Source organism: Aplysia californica, unplaced genomic scaffold, assembly GCF_000002075.1.
Source record: "Aplysia californica isolate F4 #8 unplaced genomic scaffold, AplCal3.0 scaffold00288, whole genome shotgun sequence".
NCBI lineage: Eukaryota > Metazoa > Mollusca > Gastropoda > Aplysiida > Aplysiidae > Aplysia > Aplysia californica.
This window is the reverse complement of record NW_004797558.1, coordinates 235,049-253,243: the sequence shown is the minus strand read 5'-3', so window position 1 is coordinate 253,243 and position 18,195 is coordinate 235,049. Positions and strand designations below refer to the sequence as shown.

Below are 18,195 nucleotides of genomic sequence, written 5' to 3'. Positions count from 1 at the left end.
GATCACTGGCCTCTTATAAGGAAGAATGTACTGGTTATAGAAATATCTTACATAAAACCGGGGGGGGGGGATAGAGAAGTAAAGAGTTTAGTTTGTGTGTGCACTCCTTAGATGTAGTGCTTTTTATATTGTTTGTGCTCTGTGAAAACATAAAAAACAGTTGAGCTTCTCTTTGTGTTGGGTGTTGTGTGTGTTATATCTATAGGCTAAAGATTATATTATTGCTGGTTTTGTTGTAAGGTGACTGTCCCCTAGGTTCTGCATTTACTCCTCTTCACTGGGGTTTTTTGTGTGTGTTTAGGTGAAAGGGTGCGGGTTATGTCTTGAAGTATTGGTTTCTTTTCTGGGACATTTCATGGTGTTGCTGTGCTCTAAGTCGAAGTGAGGGTCATTTTAATAGCCAAACGTGTGGTCTCCCTTCAGGACATGAGGCCAGGCTAAGAGGGAACAGTTTCAAAATATTGTGAAAAAGAAGGAGATCCCCTTTCAGATTTAAGCCTCAAACTTCATCCCTTCAGATCATGTTCATCGCCTGCAGAATGAGAATAGGGGCCTCGTGCAAATCAATGTATTTTTTATCTTGTCAACAATATATATATCATCAGTGACCAGCTCTAAATGCGCATCCGCCGATTTAGGTCAGACACTTTTTTGATGAAATTAATATATCTGTTGTCTTAGTATCTTCCAAAACTTGAAAAATTTTGTGTAGCGTTCTTTCGCTATATTATATTATCTCCAATTGTAATCTCAGTTTTGAATAACCTAATTTGAGAGAAAAAATGTGATTGCCCTAATTTGGTGGATAAATGGTTAAACTAATGATATACTTTATAGTTCTGTACTTAGGTAGAGTCCCTTGCTAAGCTATATGTAAAATAAGTAAGTTTAAATTTACTGCACAAGTCAACACTAATAGGTTATTTAAAAGACGGGCTCTCCGAATTTAATGTCGGTCTCCAATAGGAATGTACCAAATGGGTTTAAAACATTGACAAATCCACCAACTGATTCGAGTTTAGAAACACCCAGTCTATGATTTGAACCAGAGCCATCTGCTGTGCAGTCCAAAGTGCTACCAATCTATGTATGTCATGGCTTGATATCTGTAAGTAAAGCTGTACCTCAACTTTTTTCTTGCTAGGTATTGACATCACAGTGAAGTCTCAGACGGGCTGTACAGCAGAGGATATACTCAGGTCAATACCCTCCAAGGCCGCAGAAGAAGCGCTGAACATTCTCAAAAGTAAGTGTGCCAAAATGTTCACTGTATTTCCGAGCATCACACAGCAAAGAAAAAGAATACTATAGTCCCTAAAGGAACAATCAGAGAGTTTATAGAATGTTAAACCTACTCATTGAAAGCAACAAGGGGATTAAGGCTTGAGTCTGTTCTTTAAGTTTGAGAAATAAGGCCGTGGAGGGGGGGGGGGGGGGGGGTCTGATGAGAATATAGGCTCTGATCCTTTTTTATAAAGCCTGGGTAGAGGATATGGAGACGGGTTACTTTTTACTACGTGGAGTTGTTTGACATATTATGTTGCACCTTCAAAGCAGTTGGGTTATGCTAGAGTTCTTCTAAGAATGCTCTTACAAATAAACTGCAGCTGCTAGGTATAATGTCCTTAAAATCTGGTCATGTGAAAATGTCAAGTGAACTCTCTTATTATTGTTGTTATAGTAGTTGCTGTTACTGATGTTGATTTTGTTATAGTTGTTGTGATATGATATTGTAGTTTGTTGAACAGCTGCTCAGCTTTTTCTCTTTAGGCTACATCAAATTCCATAGTAAACTACTTTGTTTTTGTAGTACTTTTTTTGTTAGTCAGTGAGCCTGACTCTTTCTGGCATGATTTGCTGTAAATTTAATCTTCACAAGACCTCATTTTTTACTTTCCCTCTCTTATTTCTGTCTGTCTGTCTTTCTTTTTTCCCCAACACTATATTGACTTTTTTTACTGACGTGCTTTTCTTTACTCAAACAAAAAAAACAACCGATCATCAGCGCACATATATCATCAACGCACACCGGACTCTGACGGGGAGAGAGGAATTGTGGGAGAAGACAGCAGCACCTCCCGACTGCATCAGGAGCTGCCACCTCGTCCCGTCACCATTACCGGCACACCACTGTCGGAAGGGACAGCAGCAAACACAACGACAGCGGCAGCGACAGAAATACCAGTGATAACGACAGATACTCAGCTTCAAAAACCTTCCATCCCTCCCTCTGCCGAAAGGAAAGCCCATCTCCATAAAAGGTGTGTGGCTAGGATTAGTATGTTTTGGAGTCTTGGATTGATTTAAACTAACTCCTTTCATGATTGAATGTTTGATGACTTCCTGCATGTTTGTGTGTGTGTTCTTTATTTCTATTCATCTTTGTTATATACATACATGTATAGTACATGGGTCACTGAGGCACATTGAGGTTACTTGTGTTTTTTTGTCTGGCAAGGTTGGTAGGTCTTATAGAACCATTCATCACTTTTTTGAGGACCCACAGATTGATCTTGGCGTTGGTTAAAGAACTGAAAAAGACTCGACTCATTTCCTCCAGTTATGTGGGTAGGGCATAACCCAGCGAATATGAATTAGATTTGAAGTAATATGAAAAACACTTTGTTACGGGATTCAACCTCATTAGCGTCAAAAGGCTGTCAGTCAAAAAGAGTGTTTATTATCACTGTGAATCGATCAACTTTCTTTGCAAAACTTTTGTTCATGATTGGGGCTATAGAAGAGTCTTGATATCTTGAGTTTTGGTGAGTGAGTACAGGAAGGAGTACTTGAGTTACACCCATCAGTGTATTGTGGGGATGTTCTTGGGTCAAATTACTGATAACAGCTTTAAGCAATGCCGTTTTTTTTCCCTTTCAGACGGACAAAAATCCTCACTTGGGTGTAAGAAAGATGAATGCTTTTGGCTTGTTTTTAATTTCTTTCTGTCTTAGTCTTTATTTCTCTCTTTTTCCCTCTCTCTCTCTCGCTCTTTTTTCTTTTTCTGTATATTTTTCTGTTCCCCCTCTCCCTTCCTCTCTCTCTCTCTCTTTCTCTCTCTTTCTTCTCTCTCTCTCTCTCTCTCTCTCTCTCTCTCTCTCTCTCTCTCTCTGTCACTTTTTTTCTCTTTCTCTTTAATTCACTCTCCCTCTTTCTTTTGCCCTGCTTATCTCTCTCTGTATCTCTTTCTTTCTCTTCCTCTTTCCCTTTCGATCTCACTCCATCTCCCATGCTGCATGTCCCAGGAAACAGTTCGAATGATTGCATCAGCATGATTGGCTTGTTTCAAATATTCACCAGCAAACATTTTATCTTTGAATGCCTCTTATCTCAAATTCACGCAGTGCAATAATTTTTTAAACTCTTTTTAAAAAGTGACGGGTTTTTTTCTTTTTGTTTATTTTTGGTAAATTTTTGGTGCTTAGTGTACTGTTGTGGGACATTGGAATTGTTTTTCTATCAAGATGACACCCAGCAATGCGGAATGCAAACAAGAGTTATGAATTTTTAAATGACTGAAATGAAGGAGTGTTTCACCAAGTCAAAAGTACTGCATGGGAAAACATGGGCATGCTTTTACTGTCTCTCTGGTTACAGGTGTTATGCCTGTAGCAGAAGCAGGTGGTGTGGTTAGTGGGTGTCTTTGGCTGGTCTTACTTAAATGCTATCTCTCTGTGGTTTTGATCAGTTTGTCTGGCTTGTTCCTAGTAGTACTTTATAATCATTCTGTTAGGGATGTGCTTCTCTCCAACTCAAATAAATGAACAATCAAACAAAGCTTCTGCTGAAGCCTAGAGTCTGATTTAGAATATTAAAATCTGTAAAGGAAACATTTGTTATAGAATTTCGTTTTATTGGTGTAATTAATGCCAAACTCTCAATAGACTGTTTGTGGCCGGATAAATTGTTCGCTAGTGGCTGGTTGTGGGAGAAGTCATGAGTTTTCTTTTTTTTTGGTGTTGTTTTTGAGACCTTATTGAAGACATGTTTTATAATTTGCTTCAGTCATTTGGAATTGGCTGAAAGTGTTTATTTGGGGTTGTTTGACTTGCTCTCAGAACCAGCAGTTGAACCTGTCTATTGTTGAGGAGAAAATTGCTCATCATAGACAGGTGGTCTTCTTGAGCAGGTCAGATGAAGATGTTTTATAAAAAAACCTTCTGAGGTGGTTACAGCGCAGGCAGAGGACTGCTGTTAGGCCTGTTAATTTTTTTTTCCTTTTTTGGAAAAGTAATGGGGCAGATGATTGATATCAACACATTTGAGTGATGGAAGATTCATGTTGTCATGTTGGACAGGTGTTTGGGCTGTTCAATAAAATGTAATGATTGCTGTTGCTTTGGAGAGGGGGTCATCTTGGACAGTGTCATTACATACAAAAATGCAATTTGGGAAATGGGAAGTGGTGGTGTGTACCAGGCGTAATTTTAGACAGGTGACCACTGGAGCGAGTTTGATTGTAGTGACTAACTGACCTGTAAGCAGCTGAAGACCGCAAAGTCATAAAATTAAGATTTGTTGAATTACTGACTGTAGTTTCAGTTCCTTATAAATAGCTTAATCTTGAAATAACTTGGCCCATTCCTAAGTCAGGACCCTTTTATAAAAAGATGTTACAGAATAAGTCTGGTTAAAATGCAATGTGTTTTTGGGGGGCTATGAAATTATATTTGCTCAAAAGCTTAAAAATGTGACCTTGATAATTTTTTGTTTGTTCTTGTTTTGATTAATTTTTTTTCTCAAATTAATTGCTTTTCTTAGTCAGCTTTGAAGCATCCTAGCCATTTGTGAAGTTGCCATGTTGTCAAAAGCGAATATAACCCCCCCCCCCCCCCCCCTGTTGAATCTGCTGTAGTGACCACCTGTCTTAGACAACAGCTTGTACAAACGGCCTCTTCCCACTCACCCTTTGGTATTTTTCTGTATTATAATGATATTATCTGAGACAACCATCAGCCTCAGATAACCAGTTTTCTCCCCAACATTAAGTGATTGTCTTCGACAGGCTCAATTTAACTGTATACATCTAAATATAATTGACGTTGGGATTGCATAGATATTTATTCCTTATGTATTGTCCTTCTATCTGTTTCTTCAGATTTCTGAATGTTTTTCTCTTATTTTCTATACTTCACACTCCCTCTATTGGATGTGTGGCTTTGGTTATAATGACACTTTTTAGCATCCAGAGGCCATTGACCTTGACAGACATTGTAACTGATTTTTTTTCCAGTCTTCCAACCACCGATGAAGATTTTGGTCCGCCGCCCATCCCTCCCCGGCACTCTGTGAGAGATACAGACAGCCTGGGAAGTTATAACGGTGAGCTGCTGCTACTCTTTTCACATAGTTTTTTTTTTCCCTTTCATCATTACTAGAACTGCAAAAGGTTTCACTCAGATCCACCCCCCGGGCAGTGTCTTTAGGCCATTCCCAAAGGGGGTACATTAATATGTTCTTATGTACAGATGAGCTGATTCATCAATGTCATGCTCATAACTGTGCCTGAACTGCACAAGGGAACTGCTGCTTTTTCTTTCCTAATCCTTACTATCGTCATTTTTCCTCTACTTCTTTTGTATGTTTGTCACACTCTTGTGACCCGCTATTTCCGGGGTGCCTTGATAGTCTAAGCAGATTTTGTGCCTTTGAAGCTAGAGAAGTGAGCAGAGTATGCCCGATTCCCTGTAAGGGCATCTCTGTTGACATCCACCCCTTGGTGTTCATATGATCTTATACAGTTATGAGTGCTGTAAAGCCTCTACCAAAACTAAAACTCACTCAGATCTTAATAAATTGCTTTTGAAATGGATAACTTTGAACATGGGGGAGGTGATTTGGTAAGACATCACTGGAAGATTTTGTTTCTTCCACTGGATTGTTTCTATCTTGTTTTTGGTTTTTTTGAGGGGGGTGGTGGTTGGAAGTTTAGTATGATTGTGATACTGAGTGGGTTTGTGGTGTAGATTTGTTGTTGGAGAGTGCCATGTAGTTCTGTGATGAGTTTGTGTAGTCAAGACTTTAAAGACTTAATGTTTCACAGTTGGATGTTACAGTGGGTATCTTGCTGGACTGTGGTTAGAATCATTTTGGTTCAGGTCCCGAATGGGCCATTCTAGAACTTGAACTATTTGAGGATTCTACTTTCTGCTTTGTACTGTATGTGGAACTTTAGGTCAGAGATTTTTGCCTTTGTACTTCCTTTTTTGTGTTGGCAGGGTCATTGAGATCATACTATAATCCCTGGACTAGATACAGATTGTCTTGTTGATTAGGTTATCTGTACTAGAAACAGTTGCTGTTAGTTATTTATCCAGCTGGGCTCTTGTTCTTTTGTCAGTGAGAAGTGCAGGTTTGCTGCACTTCCTGCAATATTCCATAGTGTACTGTCAATGTTAAGTCTCAGTAAGAAAAGTGTAGCTCTGATTTCATATAGGGCTGTGCAGTGGAATGAACCTACCATGAAGTTTGTCACCTCGTATGTCCTCAGGTATCACTCCACTGAAGGTACCAGCAGACAGGAGTAGCGAGCCGTCCAGTGATGAGGACAGGGGTAAACTGAGTACTAGCCCAAGGGACGCCAGCCCATCCACCCGCAGCCCTTCCGTACGTTGCCTGAAAGTTGATGTGATATGCCTTATGTGTCTGTTTGTAGAATTTACTTAATCCACTCCAAGTCTCTAGATATATGGTAATACAGTAGTCTCTGCCTAAGATCCCACTGCTTACGATCCTGGTTTGCTTAAGTTAAGATCCCGCTGTTTTAAGAAAACATAATTTTTACTATACGAAAGTCACCACTAAGATCCCTCTCTGATTCACTCTGAAGGTCTATATTCGGCTAAGATCCCGCATTTCAGATCATAATTTGCAGACCAAAATCTCGGGCGGGCACAGCCGATCAACCAAGAGTGAAAAATTGAGATCAATAAACTGTCCGTGGCGTCAAAGATCAGCCACTATTGTTCGTGAATGTGATCACTCGATGAAGTTATACAATGTTTGCCTCACTCAGTTGGGAACACACCGAGGTGAACTGACCAGCATATTTGTTTTCCCCACACATCACACTCACACCTGAGCTCTCCCCCTAAACTTACATCTTTCGCTGGGTGGGTAGGGCCAACATGTTCGCTCCTGGCGGGATCACATCGAACCGTGAACTCTTCCCTGGCCATTGCAGTAGTTGTCTCTACTCCCGAATTTGTGAGAGAGACTGAATTTTGATTGGTGTGTTCACAACATAATGGTGTGTATCGACACTGGTGGGCGGGGTGTGGGACTTGATCAGAGATGGACAGCTATACATTTTTGACAGGTAAAGGGGAGGGGCAACTGGTTAAGCGTAGATCTTGAATCTCATGATAGGATAATAAGTGAAAATGGCACACCTCATATCACTTTGCACTGTGATAAGTCATCAAGGTTAACCAAGGGGTCACGTCAGTTCATTTTAGAGTGGAGGGAGACCATTTTACCATTTGTGAGCCTTAACATGGGTCACCATAGTTTCTTCCCCTGGTTCGTCGGTTAAGATCCCGGTCAGCCTAAGATCCCGCATTTCCTTACTCTCGAGCACCGGGATCTTAGGCGGAGACTACTGTACACGCACTTTCTAAACATGTTTTTAAAAGAATTTGTTTAGTTATTTTTATTTGTGTTTGTATTTTTATTTTTTATTTCATTTTGAGTAGTATTTTATTATTTCTGTTTTGCATATTAATTTAATTTTGATTTTAAGAAATATTATTTCTTGTTTTCTCATAATTTAATTTATATATAAAAAAAGTTTTTAAAAAATTTAGTTATCAAAAATATTTTCATTTTTCCTATTTTTTGTATTATTTGTGTATCAAAATGCACGGTCGGACAGGCTCTAATGGCCTCTAAGATGGCCGCTTTTCTCATTGACAATGGGTGACAATCTTAGACAGGTTTTACTGTATTTTGATTATTTTTATTTTCAAGAATTTTGGGGGATTTTTTGTATTGTGTTACAGGACCAGCCGAAGAAGCCACCGAGAAAGAAACCTCTGAGCTTCCGGCGCCAGGACCAGCAGGGTCCGTACATCACTCCTGCAGCAGCAACAACAGGAGCAGCACCCACGTCCTGCGATACCGCAGCACCAGCAACAGCCAGCAGTGGCATCAACAGCAGCGCTCCCAGTGGTGGGTCAGTCATGCCCGGTGGAAGCAAGTTTTACGTGAACCTTAACCCCGAGGAAGAGCGGGCGGCCTTGGAGGCAAAGATTGCTGCAGAGGCTCTTGCTCAGAGTCAAGTTCAGGGTCAACTTCAGGGTCAAGGTAACGTACACATTTTTAGTCATCACAGAATATTGTTAAGATACAGATTGTGTTCCCTACTTTTGTTGTTGGACAGTGTTAAAAAATTGGAAGTTCCTGTTTTCTTTCTTTTTCCCGTATGGAATCTGTTGTACTTACAATTTTTTTCTTGTGGTGTATTTTACTTGTGTAATATTTGTCATCTGGGTATGAGTATCACATTTTTTCTCTCTTTCCATTTTTTCGTTTCCTATTTTTTTTCGTTCCCATTGTTCTCCTGCTCCTTTCCTTTGTCCTTCTCAACCATATTGCCTCATTCTTCTCTCCTTTCTCGTAATAATTTTCTTTCACTCTCTCCTACTTTCTCTTCCTTTTTTTTCTTTCTTTCATTTTTTTGGGACAGTTCTATTCTCTTTATGCCCGTAGGGTTCTATATTGACATTGTCTGGGGTACAGTGGTTAAACTTTTGTTCCTTACATGCAGAAGATATGAGCAGGTGGCTGGTGGGTTATTTGGTATGGTTTGCTCCTTCATTTCTATCAAATATCTATCGTCCCTATCTCTCTTCTTTCTTTGCCATGTTGTTTACTCTTTCATAACACCTTATATCTTCAGCATTGATATGAACCATTTGTATTGGAAGTGCTGTAAAACTCTTACTAAAACTAAAAAACTAAAGAAGACATGAATTCGGTTCTCACGTAGGGAAGTTTGTTCCATGGAATATCTCTGTCTGTATGGAGGATGCGGAATCCCACTTGTCTCAGGTAGGCAGTGACAAGTAGGGTCAAAACAGCCTGCTTGGAATCTATCTAAATTGTGTTGTTGAAGAGTGTATAACATGAACAATCAGTCAAATCCTGCTTTATTTATCCTCATTTTCTTTATGTGTGGAGTTTTCTTTGGCTTCTGAGATGAGTTTGTAATTGGCAACATTCAGCTGGAAAAAACCCAAAAGTTAAATGTAACATTGTGACTGCTTTTATTTTGAGACAGCACAGGTGTGATGTAGTTGACTGCTCCTCAGATGGATGTACATGTACTTGCGCTTTGTGAGTGAAAGTGAGCGTGAGCCCTTGACAAGGGTGAACTCACTATATATAAACACAAGATAGGTCATATTGATATGGTACAAGAGGGATCTTTCCTAAAATACTATAGCTGTTATATAATCTAGTTTACTCACAATTGCCCAAGTTATTACGGTAAATGTATTTATTTTTTTTCCCCAGTCACAGAGCCAGTTGTTCTATCTGTTGTTAATGTTGCTGAGCCGGCTCAAGGCCCCAGGCTGAGCTGTGAACTTAGGGACACACCCCCTCAGCCAGCTGTAGATGTCGTAAGGGGAAGCGATTTAGCAGATCAGGGATCCATAAATACGGAGGAGGTTAAGGCCCCTGAGAAATATGTCTGTGATCGGGAAAGTTTAAAAGGTGAGGACGGAGGAGGGATTGGAGATTATAGTAAGTACCTTAAGAAATTACCTTTCTAATTCTATAATGAATGACATGGATTGACAAGGGAATTTAATGAAGCGTTTTATTTCCTATGATTGGACTGAAGGAAGATGAGCAAAGCAATCATCCAAAATCATAATCATTGGTAAACAATGCTGTAGGTTTAACGCCCCTATCCACACCATAATGTCATTTAAGAGGTGGGACCTTGGAATTTAACATTCATCTCCAAAAAGACAGAACCAGAAAGGATATTCATGTAAAATGCCTTTCCCAAGAAAACAATGTCGGACGTAGCTGAGGCTTGAACCCCCAAACACGCAGTCTCATGATTACAGGTTCTGTAGCCTAACCACTAGACTGCCAACCCTACCCTCATAATTATTGAAAGAAAAGGCTTCAAAATGAGACTTTATAGTAAGAAATGTAATATTCATTTTAATTAAGGAACATTGTCTTTGTTTAAAGATAAGTCCTATTAGGGAACAGACAGACTGGGTGGTGTAGGAGTGGCATCTTTCTGCCATCCTTTCTGTATTTTCTGTCCAGCTCTCTTTGATGCTGATCTATCTACTTCTTCCAAAATTTAGAATAGTTCATATTGTCTAACTTTATCAAAATCCTTTTGATAATCGGTAAAGGATGAATATAGATCTGTATGTGTCACTGATTAATTATTAAAAGGCCTGCTTCATATATTATTATAATGTAAATTATGCCAGTGGGGGTGTAAAACAATCATTGTCAATAAATTTTAGAAGTCTTCTTTTATTATGTTACACTCAGTAAATCAGTCAATACTAAGGAGCTTCTTTTTATTTTACCCCACATTTTAGATCTTCCTGTGGAACCAGCAATCACAAAGCCGCCCAACTCTTTAGACTTTGATTCTTCTGTCATCGACGCACAAGTGCAGCAGCATCAACAGCAACAGCAACAGCAATTGCCAGTATCCCCCACGCACCATCGCCAGCCCCCCACCCCTGACTGCCCTCCGCCATCCCCAGGGACAGCTCTCCAGAATATTCAACGCAAGATTCAACCCATGGTAAGGAATGGGGGGGAGTTGTAGAACTGTAGGATGCGGAAGGTTTCCCAAGATTCCTTTTTGTTTGTTTCCTCCTTATTAGTTATATTTATATGCATAGCAACAAATGCTATCTGCCTTTTGAAACAATTTGATTGCCTACTAATCGATAACTATTCTCCTGCTGCATAAAATTATTTGCCTCTCAATTACCCACTAATTTTCAGTTTTATTATACCATTTTTCAAGCTTCTACTGATACGATTAGATTGAGCTTTCTGTGTGTGTATACTTTTTTTTTTGTGTTGTCTTTACTCTCATCATCTTAAATCAGGTCAGTCATATTGCACTTCTTTTCATCTTTTCAAAAGTTATCAGTTTGAGATTATTGTTTGCACATAGATGTTTTTGATTAAACATTGTGTGGTTAGTTCGTGGGTACTCTAGTATGGTTTGCTTCTTCTTTCCAATCAAACATTTGTTGTCCTTATCTCTCCTCTTTCTTTTCTTTGTATGTTACTCTCTAGTAACACCTCTAATCTTCAGAGCTCGTTTGACTCTTTTGTGTTACAAGTGCCATAGAACTCTTACTAAAACTAAATTAGACCAAACATGATTGACAACGGATGAATAAAGGGAGGATCTTTCTTTTTCTTTTCTTTCTTGAAAGTTTTCTTTCTGTCTCCCAATCCATTTTTATTCAAAATTTTCTTTGAGAAGTACCTCTTCTATTTATAGTATGCAGGTTCTTATTTCTTGATGATAGTGTTTTATGAAAAGTATCTTAGACCTCGCTAGTTCTTGTCATTTTGTAAACTTTGCTGGAGCGTTTGATTTAAAGTAACAAAGTAGTCTCACTTATGTTCTACTTTGGAAGCAAATCCATTTATGTCTTGAAAAACAGTGGGTAAAAATTCAGATCAAATATGCCAGAAAAAAATCGTGGAAATGCTATTTACATGTTTGAAAACACAATTCTTGGTTATGACTCCTGTCCTTTCTCAGGATAAAATGATTGGCAAAATGTATTCAGTAGCAAAGCTTTGTGAGGCTGATTTATCTTGTTCTCAAGGTATGCAATAGATGGCTTGGTCAAATGGGGATAGCTGAGGTGCAAGGGAACTGTAATTGTATATTTGACAAAACAAGTCAGTTAGTTTTAGTAGAGGTTTAACGATGCTCGCAACTGCATAAGGTCATATGAGCGCCAGAAGATTAGAGGTGTTACAAGAGAGTAACAGACATTAAAAAGAAGTAGGGGAGATAAGGATGATAGATGTTTCATAGGAAAGAAGAAGCAAACCACACCAGTGCACCCGCCAACCACCCACAAAATAAGTCAGCACAAGAATAATAGTACTACTTTGATATGGCTCATATCTAGGCTCTACAGCACGCTTTATGTCCTTTGCAACTATTATTACTCCAGCAGACCCTAGAACACTCAGAAACATTCTTGGCTTAACTGGAAGCATACAGTATTCATGGCTTCCCTGGAAGCATACAGTATTCATGGCTTCCCTGGAAGCATACAGTATTCATGACTTTCCTGGAAGCATACAATATTCATGACTTCCCTGGAAGCATACAGTATTCATGACTTCCCTGGAAGCATACAGTATTCATGACTTCCCTGAAAGCATACAGTATTCTTTGCTTCCCTGGAAGCATACAGTATTCATGACTTCCCTGGAAGCATACAGTATTCATGACTTCCCTGGAAGCATACAGTATTCATGACTTCCCTGGAAGCATACATTATTCTTAGCTTCCCTGGAAGCATACAGTATTCTTAGCTTCCCTGGAAGCTTACAGTGAAGGCTGGGGATTGCAAGTGCTCAAACAATGACAAACTGACAAGGTCTTTTGCTGTCTATCGCTGGGTACCCATTCCCACCTGAGTGAGGTGAGGAAAATTTCAGTAGAGTGCCTTTGTCAAGAACACAATGTCTGGATGTCAGTTTCCTGACTGGATTCAAACCCACGATCTTACCGTTTCAAGTCCGAGAGCTTGAAGAGAAGATTATGATAGAATACGATTATAAAGTCTGGTAAGAAGGGATGAAGGATAGTATCGCTTTACTTTAACAAGATATTTTACCTGTTTCCGACAGCTGAGATTTCATTTTGATGAAGAAGAGCAAGATGAGGTAAATGTTTCCTGCATCCCTTAAACTCACCTCTTGACTTTTTCCCCTCCTTATTCGCTCGTCTGCATCCTGCCCTCAGGCAATTTGCAGAAGCCTTGACTGTATTGTTATAACTAAAATTTAAAATAGTAAAAATGGTCATGATGGTGATAATGATTATAATTTTAAAAATAATAATAACTCTTATAATGACAATAGTAGTAATAATAATGATAATAGTAGTAATAATAATATTAATATTAATAATAGCGATAACAATTATAACAATAGCCTAATACTACTGATAATAATACTAATAAAAATAGACATAATAATAGTAATACGTTTTACAACACTGTAAGGTTATTAAAGGGCCTGAAGTAGGAATTCAAAGTCCATGTCTGATAGGATCGAGTCACATGAAAAAAATAATTAAAGAATTGAAAAATGCCTTTATCGAGGACACAAATGTCAGACCAAGCTGGGCCTTGACTATCGAATCCGCAACCTCATGATTACAAGTCTGTTACCATTAGACTACCAACACCACTGTACTATTAATAGGACTAATAGCCTACTAATTTAAATAATAATGATGATAATAATAACAAGAACAATAATAATATAATGATAATAATAATAATGATAATGATGATAATAACCAGAGTAACATTGATGATTGTAATGATAAAGATGATGATATAGCAATGATAATGATGATACTATGATACTCATGATGATGGTCAAAATGAGGTAAACGTTTCTTGCATCCCCACTGACTGAATGATCCATTGACCCAACCCCTCCCCCTCTTTATCAGTCTCTCTGCTTCTTGTCCACAGTGCATTAACAATAGTCTTCACCATATTAGTATCGCTTAGAATGATAAGAACAACAAGGGTAATGTTCCTGATAAAGCGCGAGTGAGTGAAATGTGATGTTGATGATAATGTGATAGAAATAGTAGAAATTTATACGTATTCCGAACTATTGATGAAAATGGAGGGGAAAAATGCTAGTACTCAATGAGTGTAGCTTCTATTTGTGATGTTGCGATAAAAAAATGAAGGGATGTGAAAAGAATGGTAGTGGAAAAATGGGGATTTAAAAAAAATATTTACCACCAACAGCGTGGAATGACTGTATAGTGAAGTTAATGGTTGGGGATGGTATGTAGATTTTCAAGGTGGTCTAAAGACATATCTACTTTCAAAATTGGTCTCGCTTACAGTAGATGGGTTTGTTTTCTTTCTTTGTTCGGAAAAGTTTGATTTGAACCTTTACTTTGTGAATGGATGTTTTTTTTTTTTTTTTAACCTCAAATATTATTGATCTAATGTGTTCAAATATTCCTTTATAACATTTACTTGTTCATTTCATGCCTTATTGCTGTGCTTGCATTCATTTTTTTTCTAAATGCATTCATTCTTCTCTTGGAGCTGGTATATCTTCCTCTGCATTATAAGAATTGAAGTAATCTTTTCTGTAAACGCGTAGTGATGGCTGTGGAATGCTTCTCCAATAAGCTGGTTTACAGTTGAGTTCTGTGCTTGAAGTGTCTGCAAGTCTATTTCCTTTTTCGGGCTGCTTCTGCTAAGATTTCTACTTTCCTTTCTTCCTTTGTTTTTAAACTTGATTTACTTACGCGAAGGTCATTATATTTCATTGTTTATATCTTTGGAGTGATATATTGAATGGTTTGAAAGAAATACATAACTCTTGGTAGGGAGTAGGGCCTATGTTTTGAAGAAAAGTTTATCCCGAGTTTTGTTTTGGTTGATTGACATAATGCTGATTATCTTGACCAAATTTAAGTAAGTTTGCAGTATTTATCCCCCCCCCCTTTTCCTCCGATACACATACCTTGCTCCTAAGCTCCATTCTCACCCCCCTTCCCCTCCCTCTTTTTGTTGTACCTAGACAGTTTCTCTATTTTGAACAAATCACTTCTCGCCTACCTTAAAATCACACATACACATACAGATAAGATACACATTCTCACATGTTTATTGTGAAAGCATCTTGTCTCACTTTCTTCAAAAGCTTTTATGCAGCTTTGTTCATTCTTCTCCTCATAATTAACAGTAACTCTGCTTTCATCAGTTCAAATTTACAGCAATGATAACATTTGTCAGTGTGGGTTGGTTGTTACTGTGCTGGGAACGGCTTCTTCTATTTATTTTTAGGTGGTGATATATTTTTAATCTGTACCTGAAGGAATGTGGCTGTCAGTGTGCGAACTTGTCAATAGTTGCAACCTCACCCATTGTTTGAAGGTCCCAATAATTACCACAAGAAACAGGAACCATTCAGGCCCAGAGGGAGTGCTGCACAACAATTATTTTCACACTTACTTAAGGAGAGGCGTGCTTGTAAAAAATAGGTCATCATATTTTACTTTTATTTTATTTTCATGGCTTTATGGGGACTCGATGAATCTAAAAGTGTTAATGAAAATGGCTGTGAATACTGGTTTTTTGGGGGGTTTTTTTTTTGTTCAAAACATTTTTATAATTATGATCTGTTCCTTTAATGAGCAGTTAGGTTTTTTAAAAATCAGCTCTACTGAGGATATTACTTTCTAGGGTTATAACCTCCAGTTTTAACAACATCATGCATTATCATCTGTGTATTATCAGAAATGTGAGGGGAGGGGGGGGAGGGAGGCGCGTGAATTTTAGTGACTGCTTTCCTTCACTTTAGTGTACGGAATTACAATCCATGTGAATATTAAAAAAACAAAAAAAACTGTCATGATGGGAGCAAAATCCTTCTATGCAGTCACAGTGCTTGAGGTTGTGCTATCTGTGTTTTAAAGTTTAGCCCAGAATTGAAATATCTTCTTTATAATGCCTACCACCGAAAACGTTTTTTTTTTTAAATCAGAGACCTATTATTGCCTTTAAGAAAACTTTTTTTTTCAATAAAAAAGTATACATTTGTCTGTGAATTTACCTATTTTTATGCTTAATGTCCAACCCTATCTTTTAAAAAATAGAACAACTTGAAATATGAAGTGTTTTCTTTGACATGAAGGTGTCCCTTAAGTAGCAGTGTATGGGCTACGTCACTGTAACTTCCTGGTTCTCTTATCATTTTAGAAGGCTGTGCCAAGATATCCTTCATTTGAGAACACATTTCTATTCCGTAAGCCAAAGGAAAGTGTGTTGTGTAATCTTTTCTCCGTACTTACAATATTGTCAGTCTAGCTTTTTTTGTTGTTGACGGAAACTGTGCACCAAGATTTGGTTTAGTTAAAAACGAAGCCATAAAGCCATCCGTGTTTGTAGTTTCATGCTAGGGGCAAAAGGCTGCTGCAACCATAACAAAAAAAAAATAGATGTATGGTCTAGCTCAATTTCTTTTCGCTAGATTTTAAATCTATGATTTAGGCCTACTTACTCGTACATTCTTTTGTGTGGTGTTTTTTTTGCTGTTGTTGTTGTTTTCGTTTTGTTTTTAGTTTTATAGCGTCGTATTTTAGGTGCACATGCTTTCTTAATAATATTTTTGTGTTTTGTCATTTCAGGAAAAGCGTCTTTCTCGCGATATGGAAACCATCACTGACTCGACACTCATCGGGCCAGAGCAGCTGCCGGCTGCCCCAGGTCCTGTCCCCGTCGATGACCCCACTCAGGTGGTGACCTTGACCCCGGTGACAGAAGAAACACCACCAGGTCCAATCGCTGGAGGAAGACCGATGAGGCCCGACAGGCCAAAGGTCAAACCGAAACCTCTCCCGAGACGGTCTAGCCTGTCTTCAGAGACCAGAGATCTCCCCGCAGCTGATGTCGCGCCTTCTGTCGGCTCGTCTGAGGTGGCCTCCGAAGTGTTTAAGGTTCAAGCACCAGTAGCAACATCAGTGTCCCCAGGTCCCCGCGGCGCTGGTAGTGGTAGTGGTGGTGTGGGTGCCGGAACAGCCTCCAGGGAAGGTTACCATGGCGCCACGCCAGCCAACAACGCTCTCCAGGGGAAGGTCCTTCGCAAGCAGGGTCAAGTTGGCTCAGAGGATAACAACGATGACGTCAGCCGAGGTAGGAGGGCGAGTGAGAAGGGCGTGGTGGTACTCACGGAGGACGAAGGAGCTTCTGCGACTACCAGGGATAGGATTGTTTCCTCTTCCTCCTCCTCTTCCTCTTCGTCCTCCAACAGTTCGCGACCGACAAGTCATTGCGGCAGCTGTAGTGGTGGGGGTGATGGAGGAAGCGGTGCCGGCGGAGATGTGGACCAGAGGGTGGAGGGTTCGAACATGGTGGAGGTGATGGGCGAGCAGGTGCAGATGCGGCGTTCTGTCAGCGCGGGGAACGAGCCGCTTGACTGGGAGGGACACGTGTTTGCCGGTGAGTCCCACATGTCTTGGCTGTTTATTATCGATTATTCCCAGTGCTGGATATCGTTTTTCTCTTTCTGGACTCAGATTATCGTAAAGAATCGTTTTGTGAACTCTCTTTAAACCACTTCTCGTGAATGCATTGCGGATGAGTCCAACACATTGTAGTTTCTTCTTACAGTCGGACCTGCTGTAACGGCCACCCGCGTAAGATAATCACCTGTATAAACGGCCACTTTCCTTTTCCTCCATTGGGTTTTTTAAAAATCATTATAATGACAACGAGTAAGATGCCCACCAGTCTAAGACAGCTACGCTTTTCCCTTTGACAATGAATGATTGTCTTTAACAGTTTCGACTGTATGTACCCTATGTGGAAAAGTTTTTGTAGACTCGGGTTATCGTAAAGAAGCGACTTGTGAACCTTGTCTCGTGAGTTAGTACATCACCATTGCCTGCGAATCCGACATAATGTGGTAGTTGCTTGTCGTCGTAATGTCTTGAATATAACATGTGCATGTCGAAATACTGTGGCTGTTGCCTTGCCGATGTTTTGCAGTATTAGATGATGCCATGTTAGTAGACTGGTGTGGAGGTCATTTAGAAGACAGATGAGCACGTTGCTTGGATCTGAGAGAAAAGAAAGAAGAAGAATAGGAAAAAAAACCCAATAAATAGATGGTGCTCCAAAATTGAAAGCATCACGCGATGAACCTTTCAGCGCTGATGGTCAGTTCTGCTGTTCCTTAATTCTTAATGAAAACCTATGTCTGGTCGGAACTGAACTCAGTCAAAGGATAATATCGAAAGAAAAATGCCCCTAACTTTCCGCCCCTGTAAAATTAAACCAGGAAGTAAATGAAAATAGCAACACCAACACACACTCGCACACATATAGATTACTTATCTATCTCTCTACCCAGGGGCAGCGCGTGGTATGTAGAACTGACCGACTATTATTATTCACG

At 39.3% G+C, this 18,195-nt stretch overlaps 1 protein-coding gene across 1 annotated transcript in view; it reads left to right on the top strand.

Moving 5' to 3' along the window:
• Positions 1 to 18,195, top strand: part of LOC101854647 (ankyrin repeat and sterile alpha motif domain-containing protein 1B) — a gene marked incomplete in the record, with an annotated part of 155,677 nt that overhangs the window by 27,792 nt on the left and 109,690 nt on the right. The window contains 10 exon segments of the mRNA XM_035970576.1: positions 1,145 to 1,246; positions 2,006 to 2,261; positions 2,881 to 2,904; positions 5,234 to 5,322; positions 6,491 to 6,606; positions 8,001 to 8,304; positions 9,517 to 9,717; positions 10,578 to 10,789; positions 12,883 to 12,918; positions 16,427 to 17,237. Of these exon segments, the coding sequence (XP_035826469.1) occupies positions 1,145 to 1,246; positions 2,006 to 2,261; positions 2,881 to 2,904; positions 5,234 to 5,322; positions 6,491 to 6,606; positions 8,001 to 8,304; positions 9,517 to 9,717; positions 10,578 to 10,789; positions 12,883 to 12,918; positions 16,427 to 17,237 (2,151 nt within the window).